Genomic DNA, 17,551 nt, shown 5'->3' with positions numbered 1-17,551 from the left:
TGTCTCCATCTTTTCATCTGCTAGGACGGTGCTCCATTGAACTTGAGCTTCATCCCCCTGGACATCAAACTAACCAACTGGGACGACCTGCCCGAGGATTTCAGCCGGCACGCAGAAAATCGAACACAGGTCTCTTTTTCGTGTGTGTTTGTGCTGCGATTTACAGGACTTTGACGTTTCATTTCAAGAAAAAGAACCTTAAAGATTGAATTTGTAGTTGTAAAACTGCGAGCCAGATTTAATTGCGGCTTCAATACACTAATCCCTGAAAGAATAATATATAACCACTCGCCTTAAGGCAAAAAAAGGGGAAATGTCAGGCTTGATGGAAAGGAAACCGTTCGGTAACGTCAATATTTGACGCTGATTGCAGAACGACAATTTTGTAGAGTTCATTACACTACCGTCTATATTACCTTTGTTTGTTTTTCTAACTTGTTAGCTAGAATAAATCAAAAAGGTTCAACTGCCTTCTCATCAGGAATTTGGCATCCTTTTGTTCCTTAACAGGGCACTCATTGAACTCCTGGCTGCCATTGACAGTGTTAGATTGCCAATCCAGTTTGACTTGGAGAGGTTGGCAGCAAATGATCGCTGCTGACCCTCCCAGTCAAAAGAGATTGGACGTCTCGCGCTATCAATGGCACTGAAAATGAGCATTCACAGCCAGTCCTCACAGTTTAAATGAATACAGTCCCTGACAAAGTCTTGTCGCTTATCCATTTTGTAGAAACAATTGCTAACTAAGGGTGTAACTGTACATGTATTCGTATTGAACCGTTTCGGTACTTGGTGCTCGGTTCGGAACGGAGGCGTACCGAACGAGTTTCGGACGTAATGTAATGTAACCCTTACTGTGCAGTGCGGCCCCGTGTTAGGCGCATCCCAGAAGCGGCTCAACGCGATGCACGCTAAAAGAACGGCAGAGTTTATTATTTGACGCCAGACGCGTCCCTCCTGCATCAATACTACTAGCTAGCAGACCGGAAGTCACTCGTGTAAAAATACGGTGGATCCGGTCGATTTTTAAACTAATATGCAATCATAACCCACTTTTTGAGTCCATCAGATCTCTTGAGTGGTAGATCGGGGCACAGGTGACTTGTCTTTGTTAATTTACAGTTGTCTTCTCTGTTATAATAGTAACCAACCCGGCCCCGTGTTCAATACAAAACCCTCCTACCACAACAAAACAAGTAGGAACTAATATCCACATAGGAGCTAAAGTTGTACAACATAAAATATACAATATAAATGAATACTACATCACATTTGTAAAATACAAACACATAATAAAATAAATAATAGCCCATTTAAATAAAATAAACTGAAATGAGCTAAAACACTTGTAATCAAATAATAAGAATAATACACAGATCCTGCTTACACAATTAAATTTATTAATTTCTGTGTGGCACTTTAACTTGAGAAAATCCACCAATAAAGCTTTTGAAAACCGCTCATAACAAAAAAAAATTCATTGAGGTATTTCATTTGTAAAATACATGTAAGATCTTTGTCATTGGGATTGCTTTTCTCTTTAGCACAGGACTTCTTTTTTCTTCTTTCTATCAGAAAGAAAGCTGACCAATATGCGGGGTCTGAAAGGCAAATTGTTGTTGGATTATCTTTAAATACCCGCTACTTTTTGAGCAGAATTCTAGCTTTGTATAGGCTAATTTTCCTACTGTTGAAAGCACAAAAGTGTGTAATAAACAACTAGCACATTTATATTTTGCATTTTGTTTTCTTACTATACCGAAAATGAACCGAACCATGACCTTAAAACCGAGATATGTACCGAACCAAGATTTTTGTGTACCGTTACAGCCCTACTAATAACTTGACTTTTAATTATTCAATTGGTTTCAGAAATGGCTCATATGAAAGCTAAGACCCTCCCAAATGATGTCGAATGTCCCAAAAAAATAATATTTGTTTCACTGAAAAAAGATTTATCATTTAATGAAGACATAAAGGTCAAATTTTGGCAAGACAAAAGTTTTGTCGCCTACAGAAAGTAGTGTGAAAATTGAACAAAAAATGTACTTCAAACACAAAAATATTTTACTCAACATAAGCGAATTAAGTAGTGGTGCTGTGAGATCAAAATTTAATATTTTGTATGACTTCCATGGGTTTCGGCAAGGCTTCATACAATTTATTGATGAAGTCATAAAGAACTTCATAGAAAGCAGTCTTGCATGCCTTCCAGAGTTCATCAACATTCTTGGTTTCATCTTCCATGCTTCCTCTTTCATCCTACTCCAGACATGCTCAATGATGTTCATGTCTGGTGACTGGTCTGGCCAGTCCTGGAGGATTTTGATCTTCTTTGCCTTAAGGAACTTTTAAGTAGAGATTGAAGCATGCGATGGAGCACCATCCTGCAGCAGAATTTGTCCCTTTTTATGGTTAGGAAGGTAAGAGGCAGAGAAGATTTGTTGATATTTCAGACTATTTATCTCTCAGGATGCAGACAATTAAAAAAACGTGTGGCATTTGCCAAGGCCCACAGCCTGTCAAAAGGATGGACGCTGGAAAAGTGGCAAAAGGTGGATTTTTTTCAGATGAATCTTCCATTGAATTACACCACAGTCGCCGCAAATATTGCAGGAGACCTACTGGAGCCCGCATGGTCCGAGATTCACTCAGAAAACAGTGAAGTTTGGTGGTGGCAAATCATGGTCTGGGGTTACATTCAGTATGGGGGTGTGCGAGAGCTCTGCAGGGTGGAAGGCAATAGTCTGAAATATTAACAAATCTTAGCTGCCTCCTACATTCCTAAACATAAAAAGGGACAAATTCTGCAACAGGATGGTGCTCCATCGCATACTTCAATCTCTACCTCAAAGTTCCTCAAGGCAAAGAAGATCATGATCCTCCAGGACTGGCCAGCCCAGTCACCAGACATGAACAGAATGAAAGAGGAAGCATGGAAGACAAAACCCAAGAATGTTGATGAACTCTGGAAGGCATGCAAGACTGCTTTCTATGAAGTTCTTTATGACTTCATCAATAAATTGTATGAAGCCTTGCCGAAACCCATGGAAGTCATACAAAATATTAAATTTTGATCTCACAGCACCACTACTTAATTCGCTTGTGTTAAGTAACATATTTTTGTATTTGAAGTTCATTTTTTGTTCAATTTTCACACTACTTTCTGTAGGCGACAAAACTTTTGTCTTGCCAAAATTTGACCTTTATGTATTCATTAAATGATAACTCTTTTTTTTTTTTCAGTGAAACAACTATATTTTTGTACATGCAACATCATTTGGGAGGGTCTTAGCTTTCATATGAGCCATTTCTGAAACCAATTGAATAATTAAAAGTCAGGTTATTAGCAATTGTTTCTACAAAATGGATAAGCGACAAGACTTTTGTTCGGGACTGTATAATGGAGCTATGTGATTATTGTTGCGAAGTCTAATTGGTGAACTGGGAGCCCCATTGTTTGCGTCTCTGGCCAGAAAAAAAGAGCAAACTCTCATACTGTATGTAGAGTAAAGAGAAAAATGGAACTACTAGTGTTGCCTAAAGTAATGGCGTGAGAGTAGCGTTTCTTCTTCACGAATCTACTCAAGTAAAAGTATAAAATATGGCTTCCTAAAACTACTCCTACCCCTTAAATACCTGCAACATGAAGCAATTAGCAGAGAATCCCAAAATTTGAAAAATAAGGTCCTAATAAAACCTTTTTTTTCAAATTTGTAAAAAGAAAAGTCAAAATGAATATGTGTAATAAGCGCTCTCATATCTAATACCTGCAGATGCATGTGTTGACTTGTATCCATCATTTTTTTTCAAAAAGAAATGTCAAAATTCTGACGTAGTTTCAAAATTGTAAATTTTAAGTGTAGCAAATGTGACACATTTGCCAATAAAGGGTTAGAAGTACATTTTCCACAAAAGGTTACTCAGGTAAATGTAGTGAAGTAAATGTCACGCATTACTATCCACCTCTGTGCAGTACAGACTACAGCAAACATGTCCAAAGTCTGGCCCGGGGGCCAAATGCGGCCCGTGGTCAGATTTCATCCGGCCCCCAGCCGCTGTCATAAAATCAATAACGTCTGGCCCGCACACAGACTTAATAAATTGGTCAGCAGTACTGCTACAAGCATATGAAGTAGCTTACACACTAAATGCTGCTCCTCATTTACCCACTAAAAGGGAGCAGCACTCTAAGCAACATTACCTCATGTGACCCTTTACTCCCAATTTTCTAAAATGGCGACAATCAACAAAAAAAAAGTTAACTGCAACGGCTGGCGCTTCAAGGATAGGTGGAAACTGGACTATTTCGTCACGAAAATACGCAACGACTGTGTCTGCCTCATTTGCAAAGAGACAGTCGCTGTTTTAAAGAGTTCAATATGAGGCGATATTACCAAACAAGACACGCCTACATGTACGACAAGATTACAGGGTAGTTACGTAGCGAGAAATTGAAGCAACTTGAAGCGAGTTTAATTTCACAGCAGCAGTATTTCGCAAGAGCCCGAGAGTCGAAAGAGAACGCCACAAAGGCTAGTTGCAAAATTGTTGAAATTATTAATTAAAAAAAAAAAAAAAAAAAAAAAGTAGTGCTGCAACGATTAACTCAAGTATTCGATTAGAAAAAAATATTCGAACTAAATTTTGTTGCTTTGAGTATTCGTTTAAGTGAAGTGGCATTGTAATGGTTGATTTTAAAAGTGTTTGCATTTAATTTTACTGATGAGGGTGGATACAATGCCCTAAGGCCTGCCTCTTTTCACATGGCTGAATCCAACTGCTCCCTGTTAAGACCAACATAAGCTAAGTTTTTGTTTGAGCGAATGTTTTTTTTAATGCATTCTTAATTTAGTTTGTAGGTATATTTAGCCGTTTTTTGTGGGAATATATGTCTGAACCACTTGTTAAGAGCATTGTTAAAAAAAAAAAAAAAACTAGCATTTTATAGCATCTAAGCTAGCAGACTTTTTCTATCCAAGTTACCCAATTGTTCTTTTGTTGTACACAGATCCTCATTTTTTTTTAAAAATTGTATCGTTTGAGGCTCATCTCAGGTGTTTTAATTTTTCATGTTCCTTAACCGTTTACTCGATTATTCGAACAAACTGGTCCATCGATTAATCGACTACTAAAATATTCGATAGCTGCAGCCCTATAATAAAGCAAATGTGACACACAGAACGGCTTGCTAAAATTTGCTTAAATATATTGTTCTACGTAAAGGACGTCAGCCAAGGTCGGCCCCCAACATTTTTACCACACCAAATCTGGCCCCCTTTGCAAAAAGTTTGGACACCCCTGGACTACAGTATTAAGGGGTGGCAATGGCAATCTCTGGTCATCTCATATTTTGTACACTGCTGGCCAAAAGTATTGGCCCCCCTGCAAGTCTGTCATATTATGCTCAATTTCTCCCAGAAAATGATTGCATTTACAAATGCTTTGGTGATAATATCTTTATTTATTTTGCTTGCAAAGAAAAAACACAAAAGAGAATGGGAAAAAAAAAAATCATTTTACATAAAACAAAAAATGGGCCGCACAAAAGTATTAGCACCCTTTGAAAAATCATGTGATGCTTCTCTAATTCGTGTAATTAACAACACCTGTTACTTACCTGTGGCACATAACAGGTGATGGCAATAGCTAAATCACACTTGTAGTCAGTTCAAATGGATTAAAGTTGACTCAACCTCTGCCCTGTGTCCTTGTGTGTACCACATTGGGCATTGAGAAGAGAAAGAAGATCAAAGAACTGTCTGAGGACTCAGGAAACAATATTGTGAGGAAGCATGGGCAATCTCAAGGCTACAAGTCCATCTCCAAAGACCTGAATGTTCCTGTGTCTACCGTGCACAGAGTCATCTATAAGTGTAAAGCCCATGACCTCCCTAGATATGGACGGAAAAGAAAAATTGACGAGAGATTTCAACGAAAGATTGTGTGGATGGTGGATAAAAAACCTCGACTAACATCCAAACAAGTTCAAGCTGTCCTGCAGTCCGATGGTACAACAGTGTCAACCCGTACTATACGCCGGCATCTTTCTGAAAGTGAATTTTCTCTGGTCAGATGAGAAAAAAGTAGAGCTTTTTGGGAAAAGGCATCAACATAGAGCTTACAGGGAAAAAGAGAGGCCTTCAAAGAAAAGACCACAGTCCCCACAGTCAAATATGGCGGCGGTTCCCTGATGTTTTGGGGTTGCTTTGCTACCTGTGGTACTGGACTGCTTGACCGTGTGCATGGCATTATGAAGCCTGAAGACTACTAACAAATTTTGCAGCATAATGTTGGGCCCAGTGTGAGAAAGCTGGGTCTCCCTCAAAGGTTATGGGTCTTCCAGCAGGACAATGACCCAAAACATACTTCAAAAAGTACTAGAAAATGGTTTGAGAGAAAGCACTAGAGACTTCTTAAGTGGCCAGCAATGAGTCCAGACCTGAACACCTGAGGAGAGATCTGAAAATGGCAGTTTGGAGAAGGCACCCATCAAATCTCAGAGACCTGGAGCAGTTGGCCAAAGAAGAATGGTCTAAAATTCCAGAAGAGCATTGTAAGAAACTCACTGATGGATACCAGAATCGGTTGTTCTCAGTTATTTTGTTATTTTTAGATTGTTCTGCCAAGTATTAGGCTGAGGGTGCCAATACTTTTGTCCGCTCCATTTTTCGAGTTTTGTGTAAAATGATAATGATTTCATTTTTTTTCATTGTCTTTTGTGTTTTTTCATTGCAAGCAAAATAAATGAAGATATTGCTACCAAAGCATTTGTAATTGCAATCATTTTCTGGGAGAAATTAAGCATAATCTGACAGAATCGCAGGGGTGCCAATACTTTTGGCCAGCAGTTTTGAAATGAAAAATTAATGATCCCGTAGTTAATGGGACCACCCCCCCCCCCAACCACCCAATTTATGATGAATTAAGCTTGATTGAAATTAGGGCTGTCAAAATTATCACGTTAACGGGCGGTAATTTTTTTTTTTTTTTAATTAATCACGTTAAAATATTTGATGCAATGAACACACATGCCCCGCTCAAACAGATTAAAATGACAGTGCAGTGTAATGCCTGCTTGTTACTTGTTTTTTGGTGTTTGGCGCCCTCTGCTGGCGCTTGGGTCCAACTGATTTTATGGATTAGTTCCATGAGTGAGCATGGTCTAATTATTGACATCAACAATGGCGAGCTACTAGTTTATATTTTGATTGAAAATGTTTACAAATTTTAATAAAACGAAAACATTAAGAGGGGTTTCAATATAGAATTTCTATAACTTGTACTAACATTTATCTTTTAAGAACTACAAGTCTTTCTATCCATGGATCACTTGAAGAGAATGTTAATAATGTTAATACCATCTTGTTGATTTATTCTTATAATAAACTAGTATTGCACCAATACCATTTTTTTTGGGCCCAATACCGATACCAATACAGTGCAGTATTGGCCGATACCGATACCATTCTGATACCACTCTGGAGATGCAACAATACAGTTAAGTCACGGTTCGGTACGATTTTCGATACAATTCAATACATTTAATACTCTGAAACAGAAAATACAACTTTTTTTTTGTTTTGTTTTTCTTTTTTATTTGCTAACAAGCAAAAATAACAATGCCATCATACATCAACAGTATTTGCAGCATTATCGTCACTGGCATGGATTGATTTGGCCAGCTTAACTTCCATTCAGTCATGGCGGTTTTTAATTAATCATTGTAGTAAATGGACTACGCGTCACTCTGGGCTCACGCAGCTAATGGTATGGGATCTAACGTAGTACATCTAGGTTGCTATTTGATGATATCTAGAGTGCTATTTGATGATATCTAGAGTGCGCCTGAATGTTTTCTGGGAAATAAGAAAGAAAGACAGTCACTTCTACTAATTACTGCACAACACCAACATATGACAATCGACTTTCATAAACAGGACGAGTTTGAAGTAAGGCACTCTTAATTTGCCACTCATTGTTCATCATGAAACTGTGAGTTTGCATAGTATCCCACGGTCTTAACTAGAGGTGTGCAAAATTTCCGATTCTTAGATTATTCGCGATTCGGCCGTGGAAGATTCGAGAACGATTCACAAACATCCAAATTCCGATTATTGAAATATGCCAAGTAAAGCGGAAGTACAACACACTCACCGCGCCGCGCGGTCAATGAGCAACGGAGCGAGAGTAGCTAAACATCATGCTTCTCATTACCGGGCCCCTCGGATAATGCCAATGCTCAACTCACGGCTCTAGCTCAACTCATCCCACGAGATAAAAAAACACAACAATATACCTGACTGCTGCTGAAAAGCTGCTACAAAGTACGTCATCCACATAATGTTACGGTAGATATCATTTATATAGGACTAGATGCACTACGGTAGCGGTAGCGTTAGCAGCACATGTAGTAAACGGCCGCCATCTTAAAGCAGTACACTTCCCTGCAAGGCTGTTGTAGCGAACCTTCCAAGCAAACCTAATTAACTTTTTATCTAAAATACTCCTAAATCGGTAAAATATTGACTTGAATCTATCTTTAAAATAGTTTTAAAACTTTCACATGTCGAAAGTAGACAAAAGGGAAATTATGGATTAACGGGAGCAATTTTAACAACTTTAACGGTTGATCCACAACATTAAATTAATTGAATGTAGTTTAAAGCTGCTGATACAGAATGGGGACTGGAGTTTTTTATTTACTGTTATTTTTGTATTTTTGTTTACTGCTATATGTTAACTTGATACTGAAATAGTAGTTTGGTTTAGCCTGAGAGTATTTTTGAACAATTTTGGAACTAATGTACAAAACATTTAAAAAAAAAAAAAAAAGGAGGGGGGCGCATCAATAATCGTTTTAGAATCGAATCGGAGCCTCTGAATCGTAATCGTAATTGAATCGTTAGGTGCCCAAAGATTCCCAGCTCTAGTCTTAACCTTTCTAATCCCAACGTTGTGTTAACAGTAGGCGCTAGTAAACGCATGCTAACCGTTTGTGAATGCCATGTCTGTATGAGCAGCGTATCATCGCAGGTTTGCGTTGGTGTGAACACATTTATTACTTAAAACAAAGGTGTTATTTCTTTTGGTAAATTAGAGACAAAATTATACGGATGTCGGGATTTGGGAATTTAGATCTCTCGGGGAGGACAGTACAGTTGCGTTCAAGTGATGCCAGTATATGGTATCGGCGCCCTAAATGTTGGTACTCGTCGATAACGATACCACTCGGGCCGGATCGGCGCCCCCTGCCGATACTGGTATCGGTGCAACTTTATAATCAACAAATACAGTACTTACTGTATGTACCGTATGTTGAATGTTTTTATCCGTCTTGTGTCTTATCTTTCCATTCCAACAATAATTTACAGAAAAATATAGCATATTTTATAGATGCTTTGAATTGCGATTAATTACGATTAATTAATTTTGAAGTTTTAATTAACTTGATTAAAAATTTTAATCGCTTGACAACCCTAATTTAAATAGATATTAGCTCTTGCATTAAAATATTACTAGTATTTTTGCAGCCATCATTAAATTTCTCCAAACAATTGTACCTTTAGTTGTACCAGGCATTTTTTTAAAGGAACAAAACACAAGGATACTCTAATCACTTTTTCCATGACTGTATGTTATGCATATAACAGTGGGAATAATTCGATTTTGACAGCATGGGACCTTAAGTGCGGGGCTATCCAATCTAACTGGTAACTAGCACCAGCACCGTTGGCAATCACGAGCAAATAGAACAACATGATGGCTCAGTACGGACAGCGGTTTCCACCCCTGCAGGGCCTAGAGGGAAAAAGGTTGAAGATGGAAAAAAAAAACTGAGGGAGGTTGAGCCAGTGTCAGGAGACAGGCAAGCGAGAGAATGCAGTTTTATGAGGATCATTACAGCAAGACGGATCATCGCCTCAAACGACCCCGCGCGCACCGAACAGCATCTAGTCAATCCAGCGCCTGCCTCAGCAACAGCAGCGCCACATACACAATCCCCACCTGTCACCTTGTTTACGTTCATTTGTAAAGCCAAAGCGTGAGCTGCACCCATCATTTATACTCCTTTTTTGCTCCAATTCCCCCCTGTAAGATCAATACTGAGCATGCTGTTCATTTGGCTGCTAACGCGCCGTGGCACACCCACACTCACCCACAGCCTCTTTAACTCATTGGCTGCCCCAGCCAAAAATTTGACTCATGTAAGAGTAGCGATTGCATTAGGGGAAATTCAAGCATTTTAATGAAAAACAAACAATTAGGGGGAAACGGTAAATATTCTCTTTCACTGCCATTTATGTTGATCCTGCTGTAAATTGAAATGAGTTATCTCTATTAGACTTCCATTCCATTTGAAATGAGAGGGTGGCAGCGAATGATTTAATGCAGACATGTCCAAAGTCCGGCCAGGGGGCCAAATGCGGCCCTTGGTCAAATCTCATCCGGCCCCCAGCCTCTGTCATAAAATCAAGAACGTCTGGCCCGCACACAGACTTAATAAATTGGTCAGCAGTACTGCTACCAGCATATGAAGTAGCTTACACACTAAATGCTGCTCCTCATTTACCCACTAAAAGGCAGCAGCACTCCAAGCAACATTACCCCGTGTGACACTGTACTCCCAATTTTCAAAAATGGCGACAATCAACAAAAAAAAGAAAGTTGACGGCCGACGCTAGGTGGAAATTGGACTATTTCTTCACTAAAATATGCAACAACTGTGTCTGCCTCATTTGCAAAGAGACAGTCGCTGTTTTTAAAGAGTTCAATGTGAGGCGATATTACCAAACAAGACACGCTAACATTTTCGACAAGATTACAGGGAAGATACATAGCGAGACATTGAGGCAACTTGAAGGTAGTTTCATTTTACAGCAGTAGTATTTCACAAGAGCCCGAGAGTCGAAAGAGAACGCCACAAAGGCTAGTTGCGGGATTGTTGAAATTCATTCATTCATTCATTTTCCATGCCGCTTTTCCTCACGAGGGTCGCGGAGGTGCTGGAGCCTATCCCAGCTAACTCGGGGCAGTAGGCAGGGGATTCCCTGAACTGGTTGCCAGCCAATTGCAGGGCACAAGGAGACATACAACCATTCACGCACACACTCTTATTAATTTAAAAAAATAATAAAGCAAATGTGACACACGGAATAGCTTGCTAAAATTTGCTTAAATATATTGTTCTACGTAAAGGACGTCAGCCAAGGTCGGCCTCCCACATTTTTACCACACCAAATCAGGCCCCCTCTGCAAAAAGTTTGGACACCCCTGATTTAATGCTTCTATAACCATTAGGGTTGGGCACCATCGTTTGAAATTGAACGATTCCGATTCCATGTTTCAATTCCGGTTCCGAACGCTTCTTGATTCAGATTCTTATAAGAGGCAGGATCAAAAAAAAGAAAAAAAACTAGCTAGGGTCAAAAATGTATACTTTAAGAATATATTAGTTTATATTAGGGGTGCACCATATCCATTTTTTGAAATCGATATCGATAACTTCCTGCTCCTCAAAGCCGATATCGATAACCGATAATAAATGTATCATTTTTTAAAATTTATAACCTAAGTTTTTGAACACCCAGATGTTAAAAAAAAAAAAAAAAACTAGTGGTGGATTCAACATCGATTTGCCTTTGCTCTCACCAGATTTTTCATAATGACATGAACAAAACAGTGCGTTTCACTTCTGCACTGCCCGACAGCCAGCTAAGAATGAATGCACTTCCATAAACCACAAGACTTGGTCTTTTCTTGCTTTTATGGGAAGACACTCATCTTAATATTGTGAAAGTACAACAGAAAAATACACATATTCAATACTCAATATACAACAAACTGCGCAATACACTTACATACATAACTGTTATATGTATAGCGTAGCACACTAGCTTGAGCTACTAAAGAATTGGCTGGACTCTATAACACAACAACTTATGAAGTTCTGTACATATGACCCTTCATCACAGAAGTAAACATATATTGCACATAATTATGTTATTGTAAACATAAAATACTTAGAGACATATATTTCCGAGGCGGAAACGTAATAGAAAACATTCACGATTGTCAATGCTACACCGACAGAAGCGCCTGACCTGGGCTCCAGAGAAGCAGCACTGGACTGTTGCTCAGTGGTCCAAAGTACTTTTTTCAGATGAAAGCAAATTTTGCATGTCATTCGGAAATCAAGGTGCCAGAGTTAGGAGGAAGACTGGAGAGAAGGAAATGCCAAAATGCCTGAAGTCTAGTGTCAAGTACCCACAGTCAGTGATGGTCTGGGGTGCCTGGTCAGCTGTTGGTGTTGGTCTAACGTGTTTTACCAAGGGTAGGGTCAATGCAGCTAGCTATCAGGAGATTTTGGAGCACTTCATGCTTCCATCTGCTGAAAAGCTTTATGGAGATGAAGATTTCATTTTTCAGCACGACCTGGCACCTGCTCACAGTGCCAAAACCACCTGTGAATGGTTTACTGACCATGGCATAACTGTGCTCAATTGGCCTGCCAACTCTCCTGACCTGAACCCCATAGAGAATCTGTGGGATATTGTGAAGAGGAAGTTGAGAGACACCAGACCCAACACTGTGGATGAGCTTAAGGCCGCTATCGAAGCATCCTGGGCTTCCATAACACCTCAGCAGTGCCACAGGCTGATTGCCTCCATGCCACGCCGCATTGAAGCAGTCATTTCTGCAAACGGATTCCCGGCCAAGTATGGAGTGCATAGCTGATATAATTAATTGAAGGTTGACTTTTTTTGTATTAAAAACACTTTTTTGTATCGGTCGGATGAAATATGCTTATTTTTTGAGATAGGGATTTTTGGCTTTTCTTGACTTCTTTTGCCAAAATCAATAAAACAATAAAAGCTTGAACTACTTCAGTTGTGTGTAATGAATCTAAAATATATGAAAGTGTAATGTTAATCAGTACATTACTAAAATAATGAACTTTATCACAATATGCTAATTTTTTGAGAAGGACTAGTATCTGCTTCCTCTCGTGTCACCCACCTGTGCCTCATTGTCTTGTTACCCCTTGTCTGTGTATAAAACCTCCCTGTTTTTGTTCAGTCTATTTTCCATGTCTTCATTGAGCCTCACGTGTTCCTGTGCCCTCGTCCTGCCGTGTTTGAGTTCCTTAATACGTTGTTTGATACCAGTCTTTTGTTTGTGGTAGAGTTTTTAGATTCTGCAGTCTTTTGTTTGTACTTTGTTAGCTTCGATTAAAACATTTTTGCACCGTCTGTCTGTTTCGCTTCCATGCTTTCCCTGCATTTGGATCCACACCGCCTGCCCGCCGAGGAAACATGACAGAAATTAATCAATCGAATTGTTTTGAATTTTTAATGGGGAAATCTTGCTCAACATACGACCATTTCGACTCACAAACCAGGTCCTGTAAAAAATTTAATTCATATGTAGAGGTACCACTGTATGGATTTTTACTGTACTTGCACTTGAAATCTGGCAAATCATAGACAGCACAAAGAAGTTTCATACCTGTAAAGTGTTTAAAGTTTAGGATAGTATTGGCAGGCAATACTGTAAATATCCATCTAATGCATTCGTATTACCCATTCATTTTTTTTTTCTTTGGCCAGCTTTATTTTCCCCTTTTTCTTTGAAAGCCTGACCTATTCTGAAGCCCTATTTCAAGTATGATTGTTTTCATTTGGTGGTCTGGAAAGTCATCTCCATTTCTCCATGCTTTTTTACGGATTGTTTTTGAATAGGTATTTAAAAAGCTTGACGCGATCTGAGATATTCAAGGCTATATAGACGTATATATCAACCAAAAGAGTTAAGTAATTGCAAAGTGTCACCGTCTGCCCCGCAGGTTCAGCGCTTTGTTCAGGAATGGAGCGGATTGGCAGCCATGAAGCAGAAACTGCTGCGACGTAGCCATCTCCTCTACCACAGCCCCACCCTTGGCTTGCAGATGCTTGCCACCGCTCAGACACCTCGCAGCAGCACCAAGAGGTCAGACTCCATCTGAAAATATGATCTTCATTATTAAGTTGCGCTTTGACAACTTTGAATAAAAGATTTTTCATGTTAGCCAGGTTAGGGTTTCAAAGGCTTTTTTATGAAGCACTCCACTTTAATGATAAATAGCCATCAGTAGAACTCATAAATACCGTTTTCTAACCTTAGATTAGGACAAAATATTAACATTTTGGTATTGTGGTAGGATGGCCTACATGACCCAAAATTTGATGACCACGCATATGAATGCCAGGTCTTAATTTTTTTATTTTTAAAGAGCAAAAGTAATCACTTCCTGGGGCAAGTAAATTAAAGGCTTAACTGTAGTTTAGAATTAGGAGGGTGGAATCCTCACTTGATTTTATTTAACTTTTTATTTCTCTAAATAAATGTTCGTCGACGAACAATATTTGCTTGACTATGACGAGACGATAATGAGCTAAAAACGTATCTTGGAGACTAAAACATAACAAGACAAATGCCAGTTTTCGTCTGAGAAGACAAAAATGTGCCAGAGTTTCCATCATATGTTGACAATGTGCGACATTTTCTTATTGTGCATGTACAGTGTATCGTACAGTGTCCGAATATAGTTTTTCCAGAGGTGTTACTATGATTCTCATTAGTTTCTCCCACTTTTTAATTCAACCAGATTTAGACCGCCTTCAATAGAAACTTCTTTTGCTAAAGTGTGCATGTTATTTACAACTAAATAGTTAAGGACGGTGTTAGAGGCATGCTTGTGATGATAACAATGTGCCAGTAACTGCACAATGGTGTAAAAAGTACAACAGCCCAAATTAGAAAACATGTACATTTTGTTCCTGCTACACTGTATCACAAAAGTGAGTACACCCCTCGCATTTCTGCAGATATTTAAATGTTTTCATGGGATGACACTGACAAAATGACACTTTGACAAAATGAAAAGTAGTCCGTGTGCAGCTTATATAATAGAGTTAATTTATTTTCCCCTCAAAATAACTCAAAATGTAGCCATTAATATCTAAACCTCTGGCAACAAAAGTGAGTACACCCCTTAGAAACTACATCACTAAATGTCCAAGTTGAGCACTGCTTGTCATTTTCCCTCCAAAATATCATGTGACTTAATAGTGTTACTAGGTCCAGGTGTGCATAGGGAGCAGGTGTGTTCAAATCTGTAGTGTAGCTCTCACACTCTTTCATACTGGTGACTGAAAGTTCCAGCATGGCACCACATGGCAAAGAACTCTCTGAGGATCTTAAAAGACGTATTGTTGCGCTACATGAAGATGGCCAAGGCTACAAGAAGATTGCCAACACCCTGAAACTCAGCTGCAGCACAGTGGCTAAGATCATCCAGCGTTTTAAAAGAGCAGGGTCCACTCAGAACAGGCCTCGGGTTGGTCGTCCAAAGAAGCTGAGTGCACGTGCTGAGCGTCACATCCAAATGCCTTCTTTGAAAAATCGGCACAGGAGTGCTGTCAGCATTGCTGCAGAGATTGAAGAGGTGGGGGGTCAGCCTGTTAGTGATCAGACCATACGCCACACTCTACATCAAGTTGGTGTGCATGGCTGTCACCCCAGGAGGAAGCTTCTTCTGAAGACGGTACACAAGAAAGCGCGTGAACAGTTTGCTTAAGACATGTCAACAAAGCACATGGATTACTGGAACCATTTCCGATGGTCTGATGAGACGAAGATTAATTTGTTTGGTTCCGATGGTCTCAAGCATGTGTGGCGGCGACCAGGTGAGGAGTACAAAGATAAGTGTGTCATGCCTACAGTCAAGCATGGTGGAGGGAATGTCATGGTCTGGGGCTGCATGAGAGCTGCAGGTGTTGGAGAGTTACATTCCATTGAGGGAAACATGAACTCCAACATTTACTGTGAAATACTGCAGCAGAGCATGATCCCTTTCCTCCAGAAACTGGGTCGCAGGCCAGTGTTCCAGCATGAAAATGACCCCTAACACATCTCCAAGATGACCACCTCTTTACTGAAGAGACTGAGGGTAAAGGTGATGGACTGGCCAAGCAAGTCTCCAGACTTGAACCCAATAGAACATCTTTGGGGGATCCTCAAGCGGAAGGTGGAGGTGCGCAATGTCCCAAATACCCGGCAGCTCCGCAACATCGTCATGGAAGAGCATTCCAGTGGCAACCTGTGAAGCTCTGGTCAACTCCATGCCCAGTGAAATGGGAGCGCATGGCAAAAATAAATAAATAAATAAAAAGCGCTGTTTTACCTAAAATTAAAGAGCATACGACAGGAGAAAAAAAAGTCTTAAATAGCATTATTATGTGAATTAGAATCATATTTTGAGACGATTCGACTATATACAACAATTTAGCACAGCGCAGATGACGAGAAATTAATCTTTTGATCTGCCGGTTAGCCACGCCTACTATTATAGGGCTCCAGCGTCCCCAACAGGTGGATGACGTCAGCGGGAGAATGGGCTCATCAGTTTTACTATTCAGCCTATTGAGGAGGAATTATTCAGAACGAGGAAAACACGACGAAGAGAGCCGCAAAATGTCATTGTTTTAGTCTCTGTACTCCAATATTTTTACTGGATATTCTTTTTATCCAAGTAATTTTCCCCAATAGCTAAATAAATGGCTTGAGAAGGACCAGTCAGTCCGTTGAGGGGGAATTATTCAGAATGAGGAAAGTGCGACGAAGAGAGCCGCAAAATGTCTTTGTTTCTGTCTCTCTAATATTTTTACAGGATATTCTTTTTATCCAAGTATTTTTTTCCTCAATTGCTAAATAAATGGCATGGTCATGACAAATAACAGTCTTGTGCTAAATGGAATATGAAAATTAAAAATGCACTCATTCAGGACGACATTGCAAAATTACTCCATAATGGTCAAAACTGTCGACTTCACCTTTACTGTCGCACCTCCCGAACGATATTTTATGACACCCAAATCGTGCTTATGTTATTTCCCTTCCCTGGCTTCGGAGAATGTAAACAGACCAAGAGGCGTGACAGCTAGCTGACATGCTAACCCGAACCGAGTGATGTTTCAAATCTTCGAAGTGGAAAATCACACACAACAAGCCCGGATCATTTCACATGACGACTGGGTTGTCGATTGTCTTCGCCAATCAGAAAACCACCCGGCGGAGAGCAATTTACAGTTCGTTCCCCGGAGGATGGCAGCTGCAGTTGTTGTGCAGCTAATGTGCAGCCAATGTACATGAGGAGAGTTTTTTTACATGCCTATCTATGATCAAACGTAAGTAGTCCTTTATTTAAAGAAAGTTTGTAGTGTTTACTTTGTCATCGCTGTATTTGCCAGTATTTTACGTAATACAAAACAAAATGTTTACTCACTTCCTCGTAAGTTCCATGGTCCCACAGTAGTAGGGCTTGTTTTGGCAAATATCCACCAGTGAATGGGAACCTTTTGAAACTCCCAAGAGGTGCACACGCCTCTCCCACATACAGCAAGATTGTTCAGCAGCCGTTTGGCTGGCGTGATGCGAAAAATAAACGTATTAATCCGCAAAATCAGCTGAATCCTTAGTTCTTCTCATGCCACATTATGCCTGTATAGTG

At 39.7% G+C, this 17,551-nt stretch overlaps 1 protein-coding gene across 4 annotated transcripts in view; it reads left to right on the top strand.

Annotated features, from left to right (window-relative positions):
• Positions 1-17,551, top strand: part of zranb3 (zinc finger, RAN-binding domain containing 3) — a 311,366-nt gene that overhangs the window by 209,216 nt on the left and 84,599 nt on the right. For all 4 annotated transcript variants that reach the window (XM_057819173.1, XM_057819181.1, XM_057819189.1 and 1 more), the window contains 2 exons: positions 25-129; positions 13,847-13,989. In XM_057819173.1, the coding sequence (XP_057675156.1) occupies positions 25-129; positions 13,847-13,989 (248 nt within the window). The remainder of the gene's footprint in view (positions 1-24; positions 130-13,846; positions 13,990-17,551) is intronic.

Source organism: Corythoichthys intestinalis, chromosome 2, assembly GCF_030265065.1.
Source record: "Corythoichthys intestinalis isolate RoL2023-P3 chromosome 2, ASM3026506v1, whole genome shotgun sequence".
NCBI classification, from domain to species: Eukaryota; Metazoa; Chordata; class Actinopteri; order Syngnathiformes; family Syngnathidae; genus Corythoichthys; species Corythoichthys intestinalis.
Note: the sequence above shows the minus strand (reverse complement) of the source record. Positions and strands in the feature narration are given on the sequence as shown.